We start from the raw sequence: 23,100 nt of genomic DNA on the forward strand, positions 1-23,100 counted from the left end.
AGAATATTTCTTTAGGTCTTCTATAGACAGAAGAAGACTTTAAAGGTTTTCTATGAACATAAATGATCTCCAGAGGACTTCTGTATATAAAAGTACAAAATTAAGGCCTTCTCTAAACAGATGAAGGCTTCTTTAGGTCTTCTATTGACAGAACAAGTTCTCTTGAGGTCTTCTATTGACAGAACAAGACATCTGGAGGTCTTCTTTTGACAGAAGAAAATCTCCAGAGGTGTTCTAAAGTAAGAAGAACACCTTTCGATGTCTTCTATAAATCGAAGAATACTTCAGTAGGTCTTCTACAGACAGAAAAAGATCTCTTGAGGTCTTCTATATGCAGGAGAAGACTTATTGTGGCCTTCTAAAGGCATAAGAAACCCTCTTGAAGTTTTCTATAGACAAAAAAAGGTATTCTATCGGCAGAAGAGGCTCTCCTAAAGTCTCCCGTAGACAAAAGAGAACATCTTGAGTTGTTCTATAGGCAGAAGAAGGCCTCTTGAAGTTTTCTATAGCCAAAAGAAAACCTCATGAAGCCTTCTATTGAAGAAAGAAGACCACTTGAGTTCTTCTATAGACAAAATATGCCCTCTTGAGGTCTTATGTATACAGGAGAAGTGCTATTGATGCCTTCTAAAAACAGAAGAAAACCTATTGAGGTTCTCTATAGGCGGAAAAAGGTATTCTATCGACAGTAGAGGTTCTCCTAAAGTCTCCCGTAAACAAAAGAGGATCCCTTGAGTTGTTCTAGAGGCAGTAGAAGGCCTCTTGAGGTTTCCTATAACCAAAAGAAAACCTCTTGAAGCCTTCTATAGACCAAAAAAGTCCTCTTGAGTTTTTCTATAGACAGAAGAAGACCTCTTGAGGCCTTTTTTTAGACGGAAGAAGAACTCCTGTTTTCTTTCGTAGGCAGAAGAACACCTTTAGGGGTTTTCTATAGGCAATAGAAAACCTCTTGAGACTTTCTGTGGACAAAAGAAGAGCTTTTTAAGTTCTTCTATAGACAGAAGAAAACATCGTGAGGGCTCTTTCAGACATAATAAGACCTATTGGGATCTTCTGTAGACAGAAGAAGACACCTTAAAGTATTCTATAGACTGATGAGGACTACTTGTGGTCTTCTATACACAGAAGACAACCCTTAAGGTTTTCTATAGACTGAAGAGAACACCTTGTTGTCTTTTACATGGAAGAGGATCTGTTGAGATATTTTTTAGACAGAAGAAGACCTCCCGTAAGAAGACTTCTTGATGTCTTCTATAGACAGAAGAAGACCTCTTGATGTCTTCTTTAGACAAAAGATGACCTATTGAGTTCTTCTATAGACAGAAGAAGACTTCCTGAGGGCGTCTGTGGACAGAAGAATTCTTCTTGAAGTCTTCTATAAGCAGAAGAAGCTTTTTGGAGGTCTTCTATATAAAAAGAAGAAGACTTCTTGGGGTCTGAGTGAAAAGACCTCGCGAGATCTTTTATAGGAAAAGAAAACCCGCTTTAGATCTTCTGTAGATAGAAGAAGAACTCTTAAGGTCTTCTGTAGACCACAGTAGTCTTCTGTAGAAGAAAGGAGAGCACTGGAGGTCTTATGTAGCCAGAAGAAAACATTTTGAGGTCTTCTGTAGACCTTTTATGGTCTTCTGTAGATAGCAGGAGGCCCAAGAAGAAGACATCTTGGGGTCAGAGTGAAAATACCTCGGAAGATCTTTTATAGGCAGAGGAAACCCTCTCTAAGTCTTCTGTAGATGGAAGAAGACCTCTTAAGGTCTCCTGTAGACAGTAGTGGTCTTCTGTAGAAAAAAGGAGAGCTTTGGAGGTCTTATGTAGCCAGAAGAAAACATTTTGAGGTATTCTGTAGATTTTTTTGTGGTCTTCTGTAGACAGTAGGAGACCCAAGAAGAAGACCTCTTTGGGTCAGAGTGAAAAGACCTCTTTAGATCTTCTGTAGATGAAAAAAGAAGAGGTCTTCTGTAGAAGAAAGGAGACCTCTGGAGGTCTTATGTAGACAGAGAAAGACATTTTGAGATCTTCGGTAGACAGCAGGAGACCCCAGAAAAAGACCTCTTGGGGTCAGAGTGAAAAGACCTTGCGAGATCTTTTATAGGCAGAAGAAACCCTTTTTAACTCTTCTGTAGATGGAAGAAGACCTCTTAAGCTCTTCTGTGGATAACAGAGGTCTGCTGTAGAAGAAAGCAGAGCTCTGGAGGTCTTATGTAGACAAAAGAAGACATTTTGAGGTTTTCTGTAGACTGAAGACGACGTTTTGTGATCTTCTGTAGACAGCAGGAGCCCTTTTGAGGCCTTCTATTTGCACCATAAGACCTCTTGACGTATTGGCTTCTCTGTCTATAAAAAATTCTATCTATAGAATTACACAAGAAGTATTCTATATATAGAAGACCTCAAGAAGCCTTATGTCAAGAGAGCACCTAGAACTGTTTTAAAAACTAACACCTCTATTATGTCTATGGCAGACATCAAAATGTCGTTCTTCTAATAAGACCTCCTATAAGTCTTTCCCCAAAGACATCCACAGCAGGACTTCACTCCAAAGTCTCAAGTGGTATTTTGTCGATAGAGGACAAACATGGGTCTTCTTTATATAGAAGACCTCAAGGGGTTCTCTGTCCTATGCAGAACTCAAGAAGTCCTCTGTCCAAATAAAACCATAAGACCTGAAAGTTATACTTTTTATAGAAAACCTCAACACCAATGTCTATAGAAGACCTCGAGAGTTATTTTTTTTCGTACAAAAACTACCTCATACGAGAAATTTTTAGCAATAGAATATATCAAGATAGAATACCTCAGGAAAAAACAAACACCAAAATTTGTTCCGCCTTTTTAAGACTTTTGGGACCTATTCTTCTGTTTATAGGACACTAATGAGTCTAATCTTGCTTACTGAGAACTAACAATTTTGTCAACAAAAGAAATCAGAAGATCATCGCTTCTCTTTAGACCGTTTCAGGAGGCCTTCTTTCATCGATTGAAAAAGTCTTTTGTCTATAAAGGAGGCATTATTTCTATATTAGACCTCAAAAGTTATGTTTATTCAAAACTTAAATATGTCTCCCGTCTACAAAAAAGTGTCAGAAAATCGCATGTTGACTTCGGCCTTCAGATGACAACGCAAGAAATCGTCTGCCTACAGAACACCTATAGAAGTTCTGAAAGTTTCATAAGAACTTCTAGTAAAAATTACATAAATATAACATTTGCTAGACCAGGCTTTTTCTTGGCTTGAATTTTCAATTATCTTCTTTGTAATGAAATTTGTACAGCATCTTTTTAAAGACATTACAGAAACCTTCTCTCCCCCTCCTAATAAATTTACAGTCTATTTATTTTACAACTATGTATAAATAACACAAAGGAAATACATTCCAAGGCAGTTGTAAATAAACAAAACAGGAATCTTCCGGGTGTGTTATTATCATTTGTGTTTATTTTGTTACGTTTGAGTGAGTGTGTGTGTCTTTACAATTCATGCTTGGTTTGCTAGCGCTGACCATAATAGGCCGCCCCAAAAACAAAAGAACTCTGTGATATGTACTGTGTATATGAGATTATTTCCTTCCAAAGAAAATTTCCTCCTCCGTCCCTCCATGTCCCCTCTTCTCTTCTACTGGTCCAATGTGACCCAACATAAACCTGCAACAATGACAAGCAATTTGTTGGTCTGTCTACAATAAAACACCAAAAATGAACATTGCTATGTGGCCAGAACCACTAACACCAAAGTTGAGAGTATAACCACCACTCAACTATCACTACAACCACATAACCGAATGTGCAAACAACCATGAAACATGGAGAAGCCACATGGCTTCTCTATCAAGAGGCAGGCAAGCAACACATACAGCATTGTCAGTGTTCTCCATCATTGTCATGTCGTGGTCGTAAGGCCGGTCAGCCATACGGCCAGCAGCAGCCACATCAAAACATTTTCTAGGAATATTCATATGAAGTGATATAACATTTCATTGTTCTCTTTGGGTTGAGTGAAAGAAATGTGGCAAAGAGAAAGGTAGGGAATGGTTGGTTACTGGAGTCCCTTAAAGCATTATAATTTTCAGGGCTTTAGTAAAGCCATTTTGGGGACAACATTTCTTTATTGTGTTGTAAATTTTCTTATAAGGCTACCATTCACTTAGTTAAAAGGCAAAATGGGTTAAATTACAAAAATAAAAAAAGTTCAAAATATAGACAGTAATAAAAGCAAGGAGAACAATGAATTTGTTGTAGTTTTTTAAAAAAATTTGGAAAATGTCATTTTTTACAACATAACCTGTTTTGCTATCTTGCGTAGCTTGTCACACATGGCTTCACATAGGCTTTGCGAAGTAGTTCATTGTATAGCTGTTAGCTCCTTGACAATTGTGTTGAGGATTTCCAATACTTGTCTCAAAAGAAGAAGTAACAACATACCAACATCTGGTGGCATGTTCCTGTGGGTTGTAATTTTGGTGACTTTGAAATGAAATTTGCTACTCTTCACATGTAGGAAACATACTCCTTAGAGGTTCATGTTTTAAATCTGTCAGAAGGTACATACATATGTGTTGTATATTAAATTTGTTTTGAAATTTACATTAGAAATTTAAGCATTTTTAGTTCTTTTTTTGTGTGGTTCATATTTTATATTTTATAATTTAGATTTTATATTTTATATTTTATATTTTATATTTTATATTTTATATTTTATATTTTATATTTTATATTTTATATTTTATATTTTATATTTTATATTTTATATTTTATATTTTATATTTTATATTTTATATTTTATATTTTATATTTTATATTTTATATTTTATATTTTATATTTTATATTTTATATTTTATATTTTATATTTTATATTTTATATTTTATATTTTATATTTTATATTTTATATTTTATATTTTATATTTTATATTTTATATTTTATATTTTATATTTTATATTTTATATTTTATATTTTATATTTTATATTTTATATTTTATATTTTATATTTTATATTATATATTATATATTTTATATTTTATATTTTATATTTTATATTTTATATTTTATATTTTATATTTTATATTTTATATTTTATATTTTATATTTTATATTTTATATTTTATATTTTATATTTTATATTTTATATTTTATATTTTATATTTTATATTTTATATTTTATATTTTATATTTTATATTTTATATTTTATATTTTATATTTTATATTTTATATTTTATATTTTATATTTTATATTTTATATTTTATATTTTATATTTTATATTTTATATTTTATATTTTATATTTTATATTTTATATTTTATATTTTATATTTTATATTTTATATTTTATATTTTATATTTTATATTTTATATTTTATATTTTATATTTTATATTTTATATTTTATATTTTATATTTTATATTTTATATTTTATATTTTATATTTTATATTTTATATTTTATATTTTATATTTTATATTTTATATTTTATATTTTATATTTTATATTTTATATTTTATATTTTATATTTTATATTTTATATTTTATATTTTATATTTTATATTTTATATTTTATATTTTATATTTTATATTTTATATTTTATATTTTATATTTTATATTTTATATTTTATATTTTATATTTTATATTTTATATTTTATATTTTATATTTTATATTTTATATTTTATATTTTATATTTTATATTTTATATTTTATATTTTATATTTTATATTTTATATTTTATATTTTATATTTTATATTTTATATTTTATATTTTATATTTTATATTTTATATTTTATATTTTATATTTTATATTTTATATTTTATATTTTATATTTTATATTTTATATTTTATATTTTATATTTTATATTTTATATTTTATATTTTATATTTTATATTTTATATTTTATATTTTATATTTTATATTTTATATTTTATATTTTATATTTTATATTTTATATTTTATATTTTATATTTTATATTTTATATTTTATATTTTATATTTTATATTTTATATTTTATATTTTATATTTTATATTTTATATTTTATATTTTATATTTTATATTTTATATTTTATATTTTATATTTTATATTTTATATTTTATATTTTATATTTTATATTTTATATTTTATATTTTATATTTTATATTTTATATTTTATATTTTATATTTTATATTTTATATTTTATATTTTATATTTTATATTTTATATTTTATATTTTATATTTTATATTTTATATTTTATATTTTATATTTTATATTTTATATTTTATATTTTATATTTTATATTTTATATTTTATATTTTATATTTTATATTTTATATTTTATATTTTATATTTTATATTTTATATTTTATATTTTATATTTTATATTTTATATTTTATATTTTATATTTTATATTTTATATTTTATATTTTATATTTTATATTTTATATTTTATATTTTATATTTTATATTTTATATTTTATATTTTATATTTTATATTTTATATTTTATATTTTATATTTTATATTTTATATTTTATATTTTATATTTTATATTTTATATTTTATATTTTATATTTTATATTTTATATTTTATATTTTATATTTTATATTTTATATTTTATATTTTATATTTTATATTTTATATTTTATATTTTATATTTTATATTTTATATTTTATATTTTATATTTTATATTTTATATTTTATATTTTATATTTTATATTTTATATTTTATATTTTATATTTTATATTTTATATTTTATATTTTATATTTTATATTTTATATTTTATATTTTATATTTTATATTTTATATTTTATATTTTATATTTTATATTTTATATTTTATATTTTATATTTTATATTTTATATTTTATATTTTATATTTTATATTTTATATTTTATATTTTATATTTTATATTTTATATTTTATATTTTATATTTTATATTTTATATTTTATATTTTATATTTTATATTTTATATTTTATATTTTATATTTTATATTTTATATTTTATATTTTATATTTTATATTTTATATTTTATATTTTATATTTTATATTTTATATTTTATATTTTATATTTTATATTTTATATTTTATATTTTATATTTTATATTTTATATTTTATATTTTATATTTTATATTTTATATTTTATATTTTATATTTTATATTTTATATTTTATATTTTATATTTTATATTTTATATTTTATATTTTATATTTTATATTTTATATTTTATATTTTATATTTTATTTTTTATTTTTTTTTTTTTAATTTAAATATTATATTTTGTATTTTATATTTTCATTTAGAGGGATCCATACAATATTTAATAAGCTACGAACCTTAACATTTTGATCTAAATATACAGGATCACAGAGTTCCATGTATCCAAAAGTTAAATTGACATTCCATAACTTAATTCGGGTTAAATCAACTCTAAACTTTTTCCCTCTCCAGGCATTATAAACGTATGCTCCCATGAATTTCTGCTCCATAATATAATTTAATTTCTTCTTTTCTTTTACAATCTCATGCTTTGTTTATTATTCATGTGAATGACAAGGTCTCTTTTGTTTCTTTCTTTTATCATAACAGTTGCACCTGTCTGCCGGCAAGGCCAGCGCACTATTTACAGTACTGGACGACAGGAGATGGCAAAGGTTGCTTGTGAAATTGAAGCAAATCCACCGGAAGCCAGCTACATATGGAAATTCAATGCAACACTTGGTGAAACAATTGATATACCGGCATCACTTATAGCTGTCGATCGAGGACGTAGCATAGCCCATTATACACCGATGACAGAGAATGTAAGTTAAACCAGTTAAAGCTGGACTACACACATACGTACACACGGAAAAGAATGACACAATTGAATGTAGTAGTTCTGCTGACATGTCCGTAAGGATGCCGTGGACATGTAAACGGCAAAAAGCGATTAAAAATGTTTGTTTTCTTTTTGGCGGACACTAAAAGTCCCTAGAGATGGAAAGGATACATAAACTTAACTCTAACTGGGTGCCCACATACACACCTGCATATACATGGGCGTGTGTGTATTCATTCTCATTCATCTTCCAGAGAGACAGATTGATGAATCTTCAATGTTGCATTTATGAATGTTCGAGCCATAGATGAGGTGTGTGAATGCGGGTGCAGTGCGAGTGTTTTAGTCAGAGATAAACTACCTTTTTGCTCGCATGCAGGAAGTGTAAAATATTTGGTCTGGAAATTGAAACAAGCAGTTGAGATTTTGTAACCTGGAAAGAGGAGGAAGAATAGATGATGTAATGTGGAAACAGAACAGTGGCGACCTACTAGTACAAGAAGAAGAAACCATCATACCAGTTAGTCCTTTTGTTTTCTCATTTATGCCATACTGTGGCAAACAGTGATAATTATGTCACAGCTATAACCAGAAGCATTGTCCTGTTGCAATGCAATGACATCAGAAAATGTATCACGAAAGTTGACACTGATGACAGGGTAATGTAATGCCTGTCGCCATGAAGTCTGTTTGCAGTTTTCTTTTTTATAATCGTAAGGTGAAATTTTAGTTTGAGGAACAATGAAAAACTCTATTCAGCAAGGCTGAATTGAAGTTTTCCTGTGGAAAACACTATTCAGCCCGGCTGAATTGAAGTTTTCCTATGGAAAACACTATTCAGCCCGGCTGAATTGAAGTTTTCCTATGGAAAACACTATTCAGCCCGGCTGAATTGAAGTTTTCCTATGGAAAACACTATTCAGCCCGGCTGAATTGAAGTTTTCCTATGGAAAACACTATTCAGCCCGGCTGAATTGAAGTTTTCCTATGGAAAACACTATTCAGCCCGGTTGAATTGAAGTTTTCCTATGGAAAACACTATTCAGCCCGGCTGAATTGAAGTTTTCCTATGGAAAACACTATTCAGCCCGGCTGAATTGAAGTTTTCCTATGGAAAACACTATTCAGCCCGGCTGAATTGAAGTTTTCCTATGGAAAACACTATTCAGCCCGGCTGAATTGAAGTTTTCCTATGGAAAACACTATTCAGCCCGGCTGAATTGAAGTTTTCCTATGGAAAACACTATTCAGCCCGGCTGAATTGAAGTTTTCCTATGGAAAACACTATTCAGCCCGGCTGAATTGAAGTTTTCCTATGGAAAACACTATTCAGCCCGGCTGAATTGAAGTTTTTCTATGGAAAACACTATTCAGCCCGGCTGAAGTGAAGTTTTCCTATGGAAAACACTATTCAATCCGGCTGAATTGAAGTTTTCCTATGGAATACACTATTCAGCCCGGCTGAATTGAAGTTTTCGTATGGAAAAGAACTATTCATCCAGAATAAATTGGAGTATCGCTATGCTATTTGTTCCCTAATGAACCTCGTTTTGAACGCGCCATCAATTATCACAATTCAACCAAATAGATTTCCATAATTAGCTAAATGAATTGCGGTTAGCTGGCATAAATTTCAATTCTCCAGCCCAGAGATGCAGCATTAAATAGTCATTGGCATCCTCACGGCCTCATATTGTTTTGAAATGCTTTCCCGAATTCAAAACAGCGGCATATGTCACGCATTTAGAACACTGCAGCAGTAAACGCCTTTCAACTATCTATGTAACATGTTGTTGTTTTTGTTTTTGTCATTTACAGGACTATGGCACTTTATTGTGTTGGGCCAGTAATGAAATCGGCGATCAAACAGAACCCTGTGTCTATACAATTGCACCAGCAGGTAAGTAGAACATGTTTGCCAACAGAAATTGCTCTCCCTTAGAGCGTTAGACTCGATACTGCATTCAAAACACCATACCTGACGGACATGTTTCCTCATTGAGTTTTATGGAATCATGAAGAGGTTAGGAATCACTGTAATTTCAGTAACACAGTCAATCAAGTGACAAGGAGGAGAAGGAGGTTGTGGAGCAAAGTTAACAGACAGACGTTGTCAATCAGCCAAAGTCATTCAACCATTAATTAATTTCGACGATGCCATCGTTCGTTAGGTCATCTATCATGGGCTGGAAATACCATTGTGTGTGTGGGTGGTTGTTGTTTTTTCGGATAGTGGAAGGCAACCAGTCGTCTGGAATTCATTTTTCTTTCATTGGCAAAAACCATGGCGTGACATTAATCGTTATCGCGAACCTTAATGTTACTTCCTCCATTAAGGATGTTTGTTGCTATTGTTTGGTTGTTTATACTCTGGTGATTTTTGTGTGTGTGTTTTGTTTCCGGTTTATCAGGATTTAATATTTGTAGTTGTCTGTGTGTATAGACATATTCGCACCGGATGCGGAAGTCAACTATGCTAATGTCGCGGTGACATCACATAGTAACAAAAAGAACAATAGAGCGAAAACAATATTTGTTTTTTATTCTTTTTTCTTTAGAATCATATTGTAATTTTTCATACAATGTTTTTAATAAACAATGATGAGAGATGGGGAGGGTATTAAGGATGTGCTAAGGGAATTATGAATAACCGTTACAAAGTTCTCTAGTACAGACTCCTCCTAACGTAGATTGTGTAGCGGAGTTTGAAATTGCTTTAAATCGCTCTTTCAATGTGAACGCTTTTAGAAATCATCCAATGTCACTCTACTTACGACAGGTGCGGATGAAATCAGGTTCACCATAAACATATTGGTCGATGGTGTGCTAATTCCGACAACTAAATACCCCTAATATTAGGTGTAATGTAACGATAGCATGTTTAAATCGTCCGCGCAAGTCACAACTATTTGCGACAAGATCAGACGTAGAAACAGGGTCCTTTAGTCGCTGGCAGGCAGCAGTTGGGATGCAGACAAAGAAACCTTGTTGACCTTTTACAAAGCAATCGGTCGGTCTGTGGTATGCTATGTGGTGTCAGTTTGATAGGCAAATGTTAGCACTACACAGTGGAAGAAAATAAAATCCTGCCAGAATGTCGGCTTGAAGTCTGCAACAGGATGCCTCCTCATGACACCAGTGCATCATCTTCACGAAGAGACAATCATTTTACCGGTGCATATGTTGTTGATGCAGTTCCTGCTTGCCACAATCTAGTGGACATGCTTTCATCACTCAAACCATCACACAGATCTCCATGATCTAGAGAGAGAGAGAGAGAGAGAGAGAGGTCCAAGGGTGCAAACGAGAACATCTAGATTAACGAACAAATCAGTCAGGCCTGAATAGCATTCACACTGATGCAGTGTGAATGACATTGATAGATAGTGTAAACACCCCATAAGCTAACCACACTCACCTGTCTCCACAAACAGTCCATGTTATACAATTTTTAAATCTGAACATAGAGGAACAGAACCAGATAACTGAGGAAGATATACGAAGGAAAATATTTATGTTGCTACAAAAACAACAAGAGCAATCTAAGATATTGAAATGACAAGAAAGTTTTCCGAAAAATCAGTCTCATCCTGAAAATAATTCCCAAATACCTACGCACTAGGTATTAGATGTCTACAAAATCGTCAGTAATACACAACAAGTAAGCAAAGGTTATAGTCGGACGTGGCCGACCATGTGATACCCTACACCACTGCCCCTGGGAATTAGTTTTTAGCAAATCAAAATTCCTTTATAGAACAAATAAACATATTGTAAGAAATAACTTTGTCTATTCTGCCACCTTATCACATTAACCATGGGACCTACAGTTTATCGCCGAGTCCGAACGGCGTGTCCTAAGACACCACGTTTAGAGAAGTTTTATATGGCTAAAATACTCAGAAAATGTCGCCTTTATAGCTCCACTCTATGGAATAATATTAGAAACGAAGATACGTAATGATTTTTTTCTTTCTTTGAGCATATTAAATGTCTCCGAAGTCTATTCTTCAAAAATCAAACGGTGACAAAATACCCCTCAGTAATGATGATGACATTTTCTGAGTATTTCTGCCATGAAAAACTTCTCTAAATGCGGTGTCTTAGGACACGTCGTTCGGACTCGGCGATAAACAGTAGGTCCCTTATCATTGAGCTGGTATGAATCGGGGTGCACTCATTCATATGAGAGAAGCCTCCCTTGTCCCTACTGGGATGTTTGTGGAACAATTATGTATATGGTATACTTTCTAATAAAAGTTCCAAAATTGGTAAATTGACATTGGTAGCCCCTTCTGATACATCTATAAATTTTCTTTAAATATCAGGTTCTTTTTTGGAATACACCTAATATAAATAAATATATAATCCGCTGCAAATATACCCAATTACAATGCAATTTGCCAAATCTGACCATGAAATTTTCGACAGACGGACACTGCTCCAATTTTATTGAACACTACAAATGTTATATACAAATTTTCAAAGGGAACTATGTGAGTTTATTGAAGATCTATCGTCCAAAAAAATGCACTTGTACCATACATATGCTTTGAAATGCACGCGATTTCGTGTTTTTAAGGTATTTCGAAAATAGTTCATTGTGGATATATATTGTGATATCAATAATATATTTTAACCGGAAAAAAACAACTAATAATGAGTAGAAATTCAAATAATTTGCATGCAAACAAATTTATCCCTCTCAAAAGTATTCATATTTAATTATACGCCAGAAGGGGGTGGGTGCCTTAACCAAAATTAATATTTCAAAAAAACTTTAATGGTGGCGACACCGAGTGCATTTTGAAACCAGTAAGGAAAGGATCAAAGTCGGGCGGGGCCGACTATATGATACCCTATAGCACTGTGAATATGTAAAATATATATGGGAGCTATATCCAAATCTTAACCGAGTTCGATATAATTCCGCGAATTTATTTCATTCAGTCACACATTCCAAATTTCATTGAAATCGGACATATATTGCGTGTTTGGTACAGAAAATACGTGAAATCGGCCGAAAAAATATGGGAGCTATATACAAATCTGAACCGATTTCGATATAATTTCTAGACCGAGTTCACGCAAACAAACTTATATAGCGTCTTTGGTGCAGCAAATACGTGAAATCGGGCGAAAATATATATGGGAGCTATATCCAAATCTGAAAAAGCAAATCTCCAAAAGCAATAGCGTTCTTCCTATGGCTAAAAAAATTGTAGTCCCCAATTTTCAGCTGAATCGGACAAAAAATGCGACCTGTACATTGCAAACAAAAATACATGGACAGACGGACGGACATGCATAAATCGACTCAGAAAGTGATTATATGTATATGCCCAAAAGGAACTATGGGTCTATTTCGTTTCCTTTTGTATGTTACATACAAATTCACAAAGACATAATACCCCTTACCACAGTGTGGTGTAGTGTATAAAAAAAGTGGCGAAGCGAATTTCTCTATCATGATAGAGACAAATTGTAGCATTGGAGGAAAATGTTGTATTATACACAAAACCTATTATATATTAGGCAGTAGGCCCGTTAGTTACCCAGGAGCCACATTATTGCAATTTGCATCAGGGGAAAGGTCAGTAGTTCTTCTTCCATATGTAGGTTACTTTGCTGGTATATGCCCTCCAGGAAGTAAAATATGAACCAAATTTTAAATTGTTATATTTTTCATACAAAAGTAATGATCCATTTAAACCACTAGATAATATGAGATCATCATTCAAAATTGTAGGCATGTTCTTCGATGTAAACACTTACATCGTGCAAAATCTCATGACCATTGATCTATAATTGCGACCTCTAGCGTGCTTCTGATTACACTACAAACAAATAACAGGATATATTAGGCTGCAACTGTGTTATCTGAGCACTTAAATCAACATAATTGGCATCAATGGAAAGGTCAAGAAATGGCCTTCCAAATTTTATTTACAGGGGCGGAATGTATCTTCCAGGAATACATATACAAGCTGTATATTAAAAATTTTCACAATTTTCACACAAAAGTTGTGGTCCATTACAATAACAAGCTGCTCCTTTGTCATATACTCTTACCATTTTTAAAATTTCGAGGCGACTATTATTGCGTCCTACAGAGCAGATACAAAATCGGATAAAAATTATGTTCTTGGTCCATTTCACCCGCTAAATATTTCACGATCATCACCAATAACAATAGGTGCCTCTTTTGGTCTGAACCCGACCTCCATGCAAAATTTCGTGACGATCGGTCCATAATTGCGGCCTGGAGTTTGATTACAATTTATAATGGACAGACGGACGGACCGACGGACACACATCTCAAAATCGCTGTATCTCGTCGATATATGAAGATTGGTATAGCACATTGGGGGTCTAGGACCGATATTTCGCGGTGTTGCATGAATTTTTCCAAAACAAACTTATAATACCCTTTCCACATAATGGTGTAGGGTATAAAAACCCATTTTAATTTATATACATTTTAAAATAGGTGTAAATCGCATAATTATCATAATCATTTTTCCCCATGTGATTTTCATGTACAACAACACCATATCTTTTAAGGTGTATATATTTTTCGAAATTTAATTTGGACGCTAAGATGTAGCATCGGCTGCATCTTAGTGTTCAAAAAGCTATAAAACATCGCTAGTTAGCGCATGTTGCATACAGTTTTTGTCCGCATCCGATTTCAGTGTTCATCATGAAAATCTATATCGATATAGATATATCTATTTCAAAGCGATCAATCAAGAACCGTGGATGTAGCATCACACACTATTTTTTTTTTTTTTTTTGGGATAAAATGAATGTTGCTCCCTTAACAGTGAAGTTGTTAAATCTCTGTTTCCGCAAAAACGAAGATGTTGCACTAGTTTTTCCATTGCAGTGGAAACGACCCACGGAAAAAGCGATTTTCCTACTTTGGAATTTCTTGTAACTCGCGTTTTAGTATATGGATTTTTTTGAGGAATGATTTATTAGATCCGGAACGTAAAAACCTAAAATGTGCAACAGAGTTCGAGGTAATCGAATGACAATTGCAAATATTAGACCCAAAAAATATTATTTTTGAGAAAAGTGTTCGCACAAAATTTCCTGCAGATTTCTATGAAGCTGTTCAGACTACATTTACGATATATGTATCAAATAATTCAGAATCGCAAGTACATACTACAATCCTATAAATGAATTTTTGTAAAACCTGTTTGCGGAACGCAACTAGAAGGATATGTAAAAAAAAAACTCAGTAAATCTGGCTTAAAATGTCAGCATCATTTAATGGTAGAAGCAGATCAAATTTTGATGAAATGAAAATAATTTGTCGCTTAGCTTCAATAAGTACATTCTTTCTCATGATGGAATCTCTCAAATAAAACGCTTGCCGTTTAATTTTGCCACCACTTATAATTTAAATACAATCGTTTTATTTGAGAGATTCCATCATGAGAAAGAATATACTTATTGAGGCTAAGCCACAAATTATTTTCTAGTTTGAAGTGTATTTATTAATAAAACACTGAAAATTAATTTTTTATTTTTAATTTTTATGTAAATATTTTTTTTTTTTGACCACTGCAAAAAAAATTTTAGTCAATGGCCGAAAATGTAGATAAAAACTTTAGAATGCCTGAAATCGTGTGGTACCGTTATATAAAGGCTATACCAAAAACTGGACTGATGTCCATAATTTTTGGTGGGCGAAGTTTCTGTACCATTGAGAACTCCAAATGCCACGTTACAGACAATTCTGCCTAAAAATGAAGCTAAAATCCTTAAAACACTTGAAATCGGGTGGTACCGCTTTATGGGGGCTGTAACAAAACCTGGACCTATGTCAACAATATTTAGTGGAGAAGTTTCTGTACCATTTGGAACTCTAAATGCCAAGTTACAGCCAATTCTGCTTAAAAATGATTTTTTTTTTATATGTAATTTTTATTGTACAATGTTCAAATGTTCAAAAATTTACAATCCTTAAAACACTTGAAATCGGGGACTATACCAAAACCTGGACCTATGTCCACAATTGTTGTTGGGGAAGTTTTAGTCCCATTGGGAACCCCAAATGCCAAATTATAGCCTATTCGGGTTAAAAATGAAGATAAAATCCTTAAAACACTTGAAATCGGGTGGTACCGTTATATGGGGGCTATACCAAAACCTGTACATATCTCCATCATTTTTAGTAAGGAAGTTTCTGTACCAATGGGGGGTCCCATTGCCAAGTTACAGCCAATTCGGGCTAAAAATGAAGATAAAATCCTCATAATACTTGAAATCCGGTGGTACCGCTCTATGGGGGCTATACCAAAACCTAGACCTATGTTCACAATTTTTGGTGGAGAAATGCCTGTATCATTGGGAATCTCAAATGCCAAATGACAACTAATTCGGGCTAAAAATGAAGATAAAATCCTCAAAACACCTGAAATCGTGTGGTACCGCTATATGGGGTCTATAGGAAAAAATGGACCCATATTCACGTATTGTCATCCAAATCTGAAAAGTGTGCAAAGTTTCAGTTCGATTAGTCAACTGCAACTTCGTTAAAAATGAGTTACTAGATTTGAATTAAATCGGGTGGTACCGCTATATGGAGGCTATAGAAAAAAATTAACCCATGTTGGATTTGGTTTCCTATTCATGTATTTTCATCCAAATCTGAAAAGTGTGCAAAGTTTCAGTTCGACGGGTCAATTGCAACTGTGTGGAAAATTAGTTACCAGATTTGAAAAGCAACCTAACCTAACCCAAATAAAACACCGTAAAAACATTGTAGAAATGGACCAATATTGGTTTTGATTTCATATTCATGTATTGCTACCGAATCTGAAAAGTGTGCAAAATTTCAGTTCGATGGGTCAACTGCAACTGTGTTAAAAATGAGTTACCAGATTTGAACTAAACGGACACCAAAGCAAGTAAAAGAAAACACTGTAAAAATAGCCACAGCTTCTACGCAAATTATCTTTTAAGGCCAATATTTTTTGCCACGTCCAAAAACATTTCATTTTATCCAAAAATATTTAATTTGTATAATATATAATCCCAAGTCGCGTGTTTTAAAAGGATATTTCAAAATTTTCAAAAATATTGGTGATAATACTTTATATGGTCGCAAATGATTATTTCAATGCGTTACAAACGGAAAAAACACACTTAATATACCCTCCATAATATGGTGGAGGGTATAAGAACGTAACGCTTTTGGATAATAACAACAGTACAAGGGTTCCAATGCATAGTTTTTGAAGGATCTAGATCCAGTGGTATTAAAATCATGACTTTTTTTGGGAATTGGAAATCGATTGCAAATATTCTTAAAACTGTGGCTATGTGATCTCTTACATAATATCTAGATCTCGAATCCAAGGATTTTAAAAACGTGATGTCTTCTGAGAGTTTCAATTCAACATCAAGGGTTCCAAACGCAGAATCTGGGGGTTTACAAAAGATGATTTCTTTGGGGAATGGAAATCGACTTTAAGAGATCATAAAATTCTCTTGACATAAGTTTCTAAAGAGGAGATGAAAAAATAATCAAAATTGTTGTTATTTAGTGCAATGGTTCTATTCTCTTTTCTTCTTCTTTTATCTTTCACATTTTAATTACAGGTGAGCCCGATCCCTTGGTAAATTGTACCCTACTAAATCAAACATCAACGGGTTTTCAAATTGAGTGTATCGAAGGATTCGATGGTGGTCTGCAGCAAGATTTTATCATGGAAGTTTATGTAAATGGTACCACAAGGCATCCGAAAATCTACAAATCTAAGTGAGTAGCATTCAATCTAACATATTTTTAAAGCTTACCAGAAAAAAAAAAACATTTTAAAATTTTAAACAATTTCTCAAATTTCTTTTTTATCGTTCTCTTTTCAAAATGTCTGATGACTGCTGCTGCTGCTGTTGTTCATGCTGGCATCATTTTTCAAAAATGGCTTATATATCGGTTTATATCCGGACAATCTTTTGCTTTGGAAATGCCATGCAATGTTATTGCAAACACCATTACAATGGTGATTGCGTACAACAACGACAACTGCCACACACGCACACACACGAAACTCCTGTCACTTCAAATAACGTTACCATGAAATCATGCTACTTCAACTACATTTCGATGGGTGTGCGTCTCCCTCCCCCCCCCCCCTTTTTTTGGAAAAATGTATGCAAATTGCTATCTGCATTTGTTTTCCTTGCATTGCCTGACTTACTGCAAAACCACCATGCATCATCACCTCCACCGATCCTCGTCATCATCACCCCCGTTTGTGGCTGTTTGTTCGCTCGGCAAACGACAACATTTTTGCAAAAATTTAGAACACCTTATTTTGAGGTGCGTGGCCTGATTCCAGGTGCCGGTTATAATGTATTTTTGGTAGCTCACAATAGCAAAGGACGCAGTAATGCCACAATCCTGCAAGTCTATACACTTAAGGATCCTGAAAAGCAGACAGGTTTGTGGACAAACAAATATCTCCAGTTGTTACTAGTCTTTTGTAGTAGTAGTAGTTGTTGTAGTCTGTATGCGTTTTACGTTTTTTTTGTGCTAAACTTGTCATTTTCCGAACTTTGTACAAGTATGAATTGGTGGTCGTTCTCCTCATGTCATGTTAACTTGGCAAGTCGGAGGAGAAGAGGAAATTTTGTATTTTTGCGATGTGAATTTAAATCCTTCCAAAAACGAGTAGAATATTTTGTAGTTGGCATGCTGTAGGTTTAGAACTTTTAGTTGCTTTCACTAGGAATCAGCAGGGCTGGGACAATGATAAATTGGTTTTGAAATAATTTGTTAATATATTTTAAGTTATTATTTATTGTATATTCTTAGTCTGTAAGGAAATGAATCCCATAGACGAAATAAATAAATAAATAAATAAAATTGGATTTAAAAAAGGAGTCTAACAGTCATTAGGAGACTCCCTGCTTCCCAGCCCTGCTAAGAAAATGTTTTGATTTTTGTTGTACTTTTTAAAAATCTTTATATTTTTGATAAAATATTTTCAGTTTTGATTACTTACAAAAAGCATTTCGTTACAACAATGCCTTTGTTTAATGTGACTGTTCTCAGCACTTCAACTACCACCACTCCTTGTACACCTTATAATTTAACACCACCACCTCCAAAATCCAATAAGAAAAGTAAGAAATTGTGGCTTATTTTGAATAATTATTATGCACTTTTTATATTTTTTATAAAACTTATGCAACTTTGTTTACAAATGTGTTCTTTTAAACTTTGCAGATCAAGCTTGGTTGAGACAGGGGCTTTAATTTTGAAATTATTTACAATTAAACATATCTATAGGCTTATTTTTACCTTAACTTATGTTGTGTTTCAATTCCTTTTTCTTTCCATATAGATCTCTCTTTGGCCTATGCTCCCGTCATTGAGGATATACGTCCATTTCTGGGGATACTAGTGGGCATTGTTGTCAGCATCATTTTGGTAGCCTTCATTATTGTCATCATTGTGCGAATGCGCGGCTCATCGGGTAGAGATCGTAACAATTATATGCATGGTACTGCCACGGCTCAAGGACGCAATAATAATGGATTGGGTTCTCTGCATAATAGCCATGATATGCACAATGGCCGTGGAAATTGTCATGTGACAAGCAGTATCGATAGCATTGATAAGAATCCGGATATTATACCGCAAGGTAAGTATTAAACCCCTTATTGAACATTCACAAAGTGATTTATTTAAGGCATTAAAATCCCATCCTAAAGTCACTAAAGAATGACTTCTTGACGTCTTCTATAGACAGAATACCTCTTGAGGTATATAGATATGGGTTCTTCAGGCTATAGAATTCCTAAAGATTGCTTCTGCTGTCTGAAGAAGGCCTGGATATGTAATTTTCTGCCTGAAATAGAATACCCGAAAATGTCGTTTGCTTCCCGCTCTCTAAAGAAGACCAAAAGATGTCCTCTGCTTTCTACGAAATACCTCAAGAGGTTTTCCGCTGTCTAGAGAAGACCGAGATATGTCTTCTGTAGTCTAAAAGGACCTCAATTAGTCTTCCGCTGTCCACAGAAGTCTTTAAGATATATTTAGCTGTCTAAAGATGACCTGAATATGTCATTTTCTGTATAAAGAATACCTGAAAATTTCTTGTGCCTTTTAAAGAAGGCCTCTAGCGGCCCTCGGCTCTCTAAGAAAGAACAGAAGATGCGTTCTGCTTTCTGAAAATTACCTCAAGGGGTCGTCCGATGTCCAAAGAAGACCGACAGATATTTTCTGTAGTCTAAAACGACCTCAAGTAGTCTTCCGATGTCTAAAAAAATGCCTAAAGTTGACATCTGCTGGCTAAAGAGGGCCTGAATATGACTGTTTAAGGCAGACCCCACAAGGGCTTCCGCTGAAGACCTTAGGATGTCATCTGTTGTCTAAAGAAGACCTGGAGATGACATCTGCTGTCAAAAAGAGACCTCAGGAGGTTCTTCAGTCTATAGAATTCCTAAAGATTGCTTCTGCTGTCTGAAGAAGGCCTGACGAGGTCTTTTGCTATCTAAAGATGACGTCTTTTGTCATCTTCGTCATATGTCATTTTCTGCCTAACGATTCCGCTCTCTAAAAAAGACCAGAATATGTCTTCTGCTTTCTACGAAATACCTCAAGAGGTTTTCCGCTGATATGTTTGCTGTAGTCTAAAGAATGCCTCAGATAGTCTTCCGCTATCCAAAGAAGTCTTAAAGATATCTTTGGCTGTCTAAAGATGGCCTGTATATGTATTTTTTCTACCTAAATAATACCTGAAAGTGTGTTCTGCTTTCTAAATAATACCTCTAGAGGTCATTCGCTCTCTAAAGAAGACCCGAAAATATCTTCTGCTTTCTAAAACGAACTCAAGTAGTCTTCCGCTGTCTAAAAAAAAGTCCTAAAGATGACTTCTGCTGGCTAAAGAGGGCCTGAATATGTTCTGCAGTTTAAGGCAGACCCCACAAGGGCTTCCGCTGAAGACCTTAGGATGTATTCTGTTCAGAGCTCCGATTTGCTCGTTTTTACTCGCGAGTGAAAAGTACTCGCGAGTGGGAGTACTCGAAGAGTGGGAGTAAAAAGTCCGATTTGCTCGTGGGGCAAGTTGCCCCCCTCAACTTACCCCCCCCCCCCCCTGCTGTTTAAAGAATACCTGGAGATGCCTTCTGGCGTGTAGAAAGACCTATTGATGTCTTCTTTTGATGTAAAAAAACTAAGAGGTCTTTTTTGTCAAAAATTGACTTGAAGATGTCATATGCCGTAATACGAAGACTTCAAGATGGTTTTTGCTGTCTGGGAAAGACCTGAAGATGTCCAGAGAAGATCTAAAGATGTTTTCTTCTGCCTAGAGAAGACTTGAAGAATTTTCTTATTATCTTAAGAAACCCTGATGTTGTGCTCTTCTGCTTAAAGGTGACCTGATGATGGCTTTTGATGCCTTAAGGCGGTATCAAGATGTCTTTAGCTATTGAAAGAAGACCGCAAGAGGTCTTCTGCTTTAAAAATGATCTGTAGATGTTTTCTGCTGTCTAAAAGTGAACTGAAGAAGACTTTTGTTGTCTAAAGAAGGCCGGAAGATGTCTTCTGCTGTATAAACGAGTCCTCAATAGGTGTTTGTTGTCTCTAATAGACCGGAAGTGGTATTCTTCTGTCTGTGAATATGTTTTCTTCTATCTAGAAAAGATCCGAAGATATCTCCTTCTGTCTAAAGAAATCCTGAAGATGTCTGCTGCAATCTAACCGCAATCTAAATAAGTCTTTGGCTGTCTAGAGAAGGTCTGAAGATGGTCTGCTGCCGAAACAAAGCTGACGAGGGCTTCCGCTCTCTAATGGAGACCTTAAGATGTCTATTATTGTCTACGGAAGTCCTGAAGATGACTTCTGCTGTTAAAAGAAGACCTCAAGAAGTCTTCTGCTTTCAAAGCAGACTTGAAGATGGATTCTGCTGTTTAAAGAAGACCTGAAGATATCTTCTGGCGTGTAAAAAGACCTATGGATGTCTTCTGCTGTCTAAATAAGACACGCTGTGAAGACCTAAAGCGGTCTTTTCCTGTCTAAAACAGACCTTAATATATCATCAGCCGTTATATGAAGACCTTAAGATGTCTTTTGCTGTCTAGAAAAGATCCGAAGATATCTCATACTGTCTACAAAAACCCTAAAGATGTCTTCTGCGGCTTAAAGAAGACCTGAAGATCTCTTCTGCCATTTTAAGAAGGCCTCAAGAGGTCTTTCGCTGTTGAAAAAAAACCTCAAGACCACTGCTATATAAAAAACTCGAAGATCTGAAAATGTCTTCCGGCCTGTAAAAAAGTCACGTGTAAAAAGACTGGGGGATGTCTTCTGCAAAAGATTTAAAGGGGGTTTCTTTTGTTCTGGCGAGGTCTTTGTCTGTCTTTAAAATAACTGATGAGGCCTTCATCAGTCTATTGAAGATCTAAATAGGCCGAAAGAAGACCTGAAGAGACCTGTATATGTATGTCATACCCTGTCTATAAAAAAACACAAAGGGGTCCTCTTCAGTTCATTGAAGGCCTAAATAGGTCTTCTGCTTTAAAAATTATCTATAGATGTTTTCTGCTGTCTAAACGTGAACTGAAGAAGACTTTTGTTGTCTAAAGAAGGCCGGAAGATGTCTTCTGCTGTATAAACGAGTCCTCAAGAGGTATTTGTTGTCTCTAGTAGACCTGAAGTGGTCTTCATCTGTCTGTAAATATGTTTTCTTCTGTCTAGAGAAGACCCGATATCTCCTTCTGTCTAAAGAAACCCAGAAGATGTCTTCTGCAATCTAACCGCAATCTAAATAAGTCTTTGGCTGTCTAAAGAAGGTCTGAAGATGGTCTGCTGCCGAAACAAAGCTGACGAGGGTTTCCGCTTTCTAATGGAGACCTTAAGATGTCTGCTATTGTCTACAGAAGTCCTGAAGATGACTTCCGCTGTCAAAAGAAGACCTCAAGAAGTCTTCTACTGTCAAAAGAAGACCCCAGGAAGTCTTCTACTGTCATAAGAAGACCTCTAGAAGTCTTCTGCTTTCAAAGCAGACTTGAAGATGGATTCTGCTGTTTAAACAGGACCTGAAGATATCTTCTGGCGTGTAAAAAGACCTATGGATGTCTTCTGCTGTCTAAATAAGACACGATGTGAAGACCTAAAGCGGTATTTTCCTGTCTAAAACAGACCATAATATATCATCTGCCGTTATATGAAGACCTTAAGATGTCTTTTGCTGTCTAGAAAAAATCCGAAGATATCTCCTACTGTCTACAGAAACCCTAAAGATGTCTTCTGCTGCTTAAGGAAGACCTGAAAATCTTTTCT

The 23,100-nt window shown here is 33.1% G+C and overlaps 1 protein-coding gene across 2 annotated transcripts in view; it reads left to right on the plus strand.

Annotated features, from left to right (window-relative positions):
* LOC141404970 (uncharacterized) overlaps positions 1-23,100 on the plus strand; it is a 1,496,028-nt gene that overhangs the window by 1,443,492 nt on the left and 29,436 nt on the right. Inside the window, exons 12-17 of one of the 2 annotated variants that reach the window (XM_073988845.1) lie at positions 7,562-7,776; positions 9,612-9,693; positions 17,412-17,571; positions 18,120-18,256; positions 18,807-18,941; positions 19,163-19,462. In XM_073988845.1, coding sequence (XP_073844946.1) covers positions 7,562-7,776; positions 9,612-9,693; positions 17,412-17,571; positions 18,120-18,256; positions 18,807-18,941; positions 19,163-19,462 — 1,029 coding nt within the window. The remainder of the gene's footprint in view (positions 1-7,561; positions 7,777-9,611; positions 9,694-17,411; positions 17,572-18,119; positions 18,257-18,806; positions 18,942-19,162; positions 19,463-23,100) is intronic. The other variant, XM_073988846.1, reaches the window with a different exon arrangement.

Source organism: Musca autumnalis, unplaced genomic scaffold (genome assembly GCF_047663935.1).
Source record: "Musca autumnalis isolate F117 unplaced genomic scaffold, ASM4766393v1 scaffold_5, whole genome shotgun sequence".
Lineage (NCBI taxonomy): Eukaryota > Metazoa > Arthropoda > Insecta > Diptera > Muscidae > Musca > Musca autumnalis.